Source organism: Bos mutus, chromosome 3 (genome assembly GCF_027580195.1).
Source record: "Bos mutus isolate GX-2022 chromosome 3, NWIPB_WYAK_1.1, whole genome shotgun sequence".
NCBI lineage: Eukaryota > Metazoa > Chordata > Mammalia > Artiodactyla > Bovidae > Bos > Bos mutus.
Genome location: NC_091619.1, coordinates 90,088,241 through 90,090,890, shown reverse-complemented (window position 1 = coordinate 90,090,890; position 2,650 = coordinate 90,088,241). Strand labels below are relative to the sequence as shown.

Below are 2,650 nucleotides of genomic sequence, written 5' to 3'. Positions count from 1 at the left end.
CCGCTGCTTCCGCCTCTGTAGTCGTCTCAGCTCCGCCCTGACCCGTCCGAAACTGCCGCCTCCCGCCCCACCTCTAGGTCTACGAACTTCTAGGTTGGCGAGAGGAAGTGGATCCAAACATCGCGAGTACTAGAGCTAAACGACTCCTCCCTCTGCGAGGCATGCTGGGGTATGTAGTTCTCTTCAAGCGGGAGGCGCACGGTGGTTGGGGAACTTGGTCTCGGGGAACTACCAGCTGCCCTAGGCGGTCCCGAGCCTGCCCATTCGCGGTGTATTCTGGGGAATGTGGTTTGGTTCACCCCGCCCGCCCCAACCTCCGCTGGTTGGCCTTGGACTTCAGCTGCCTGGCGGAGCTTTTACCGAGAAACTGCCAACCCTGAAAGGTGTTACGACCCCCTAAGGCCCAGGCTTGGGCCCTCAGAGGGTGCGTGCCGGAGAGGCCCAGCTGCTTGGCAGGGCTGCTTTTCTTGGTGGGTCTCACGTGCCATCGTTAGCCTTCCCCTTCCTGGGCTCCTGAGTGCTGAAGGCAGAGGAAGGTGGTGTTTCCCGTTGCTATGGGATTAGAGCAGGACAGTCTTTAGGGTCCTTTGACCGTGGAGCATTTCCTGGAGATGATTGGTTGTTGTGAGGACCCTGCTGAGATCTGGAGGAGGTTGTTGACTCTTGGTTACAAGGGGAACCCTTGGGGTTGTGGCTATAGTAGGGTAGTTGAGAGCTTCACTGAACCTGGAGGAAAGCTAACCCTACCACAACGCAACCTAAAATGGAAGAGGCTTTAGAAGTCACCAGGTTCAACGCCTGGCCCTCTACTGGTAGCCCCTTTACAGTGTGCACTAAGTTAAGTGTTAGTCGCTCAGTTGTGCCCGACTCTTTGCAACCCCATGGACAGCAGCTCACCAGGCTCCTTTGTCCATGAGATTTTTCAGGCAATGATACTGGAGTGGGTTGTCATTTCCTTCTCCAGGGGATTTTCCCAACCCAGGGATCGAACCCAGGTCTCCTGCACTGCAGGCAGATTCTTTACCGAGTGTGCACTAGGTACCTCTTAATTCAGGAAGTAGACCGATCATTGTATACAATTTTCAGTTTTAGGAAGATGTTTCATTTTTAAGAGGAAATCTTATTTTAAATTCCACCCGAGTCCTAATAATTCAAGAATGCTTCCAGAGTATGTAGAACCCAATTATGTCACTTTAGGGAGCACACATCACTGAAGTTCTGATGACCTTTTAGAACCTGCCCTCTTTGTTGAGCAGAACACGGTACAAGTACGTGAAGGTAGTTGGAGTCCCCTAGGAATGGATAAATTCGTCATTCGAACACCCAGAATCCAGAGTAGTCCTCAGAAGAAAGATCCTGGAGGAAAGATTTACAAGCAGGCCACCATTGAATCTCTGAAGGTGAGAGGGGATCCGGGAGTGGAGATGACTGGGATGGCAAGGAGGTCTGGAGGAGTTCTACTATGGAAGACCTATGTGCTTCCTCCCCACCGTGTTCCTGACTGCTCCAAATTTGTTTCCACCATGCACTATTTATCAATTTCTGGACCTTTGTTACACCCTTCTAATTACTTTAGCTTTGTGGTATGTTTCACTAACTGGTAGGATATATTATTATCTTATTATTATATATTATCTTAAATTATTCTTCTTTTGCAAGATGTTCTTGTGTATTAAATGGAATGTTCAATATGATTTGTGTACCCCGTACAAACTCAGTAAGATTGGATGATGATACCACCCCTCATATCATATTGACCGAAACTGTATCACGTGGCCTTCATAGCCACAGCTGAGACTGAAAAAGAGACTGTTAAACTGGACTCTTTGCAGCCTCAAACTGTCTGACTTATGTTGGCAAGGAAGAGGCAAGGCATCATGAATACAGTATAGACAACCAACAGTGAATCAATGAATGTAAGAACCCAATTAATGGTAATTATTGCTTCACTTAATAGTGAAGGACAGGGGAGCCTGGAGTGCTGCAGTTCATGCGGTTGCAAAGAGTCGGACATGGCTTAGCGACTGAACAACAAGTTACTTCACTAAAAACAAGCAGAAAAGTGCTTGCAATTAGTTCCCTTTGTCATCTTGAACCTCTCCTTCTACATTACGGACTTTTTCTTTCTGATTTCCTTTTTTGCTTCCTCTTTTCTCCATTAGACTGCTAATGTTTGTGCTCTACAGAGCTTTGTCACATTTTATGTATTTGGCTAGGGTAATCTTATTCATCTTAAGGCTTGCCATGCTGATGACTGCCAAACTTGCACCTCTGGCCTAGGTTTCTGAAGAGCGTGGGATCGGGGGCTAGAGAAAAATTTACAAAGACTGTGATGGTGTGGGGGGCCTTCTGAGTACTTGACTTAAGTACTCCATTGGACTTTTAGATATACCACAGGTTTACCAGACCCAGATTAGAAAGCAATATAGGGAAGTGTAAACAAAAACCCTGGGTTCTAGGCCCTCCTGTGCAGCTGGGTGATCTTTAGCAAGTCATTTTCTAAACTGGGATCTCACTTTGTCCTTATCTAGGAAATGTGGTTGACCTATGTCAGAGTTTCTTCAAACAAATACTGTTGTCCTTTTGGGCAAGACAGTTCTTCATCATTTGAAACCATCCTGTGAGTTTTACAAAGTTGAGCATCTCAGGC

The 2,650-nt window shown here is 47.0% G+C and overlaps 1 protein-coding gene across 3 annotated transcripts in view; it reads left to right on the top strand.

The window, feature by feature from the left end:
• The first annotated feature begins 38 nt into the window (after positions 1 to 38).
• The window catches only part of TCEANC2 (transcription elongation factor A N-terminal and central domain containing 2), a 45,478-nt gene continuing 42,866 nt past the window's right edge, over positions 39 to 2,650 (top strand). The window contains exons 1-2 of one of the 3 annotated variants that reach the window (XM_070367990.1): positions 39 to 169; positions 1,257 to 1,400. In XM_070367990.1, coding sequence (XP_070224091.1) covers positions 1,299 to 1,400 — 102 coding nt within the window. In that variant the 5' untranslated portion in view covers positions 39 to 169; positions 1,257 to 1,298. Of the gene's footprint in view, positions 170 to 278; positions 471 to 1,256; positions 1,401 to 2,650 lie in introns of those variants that run through there. The other 2 variants (XM_005897236.3, XM_070367991.1) reach the window with 2 other exon arrangements.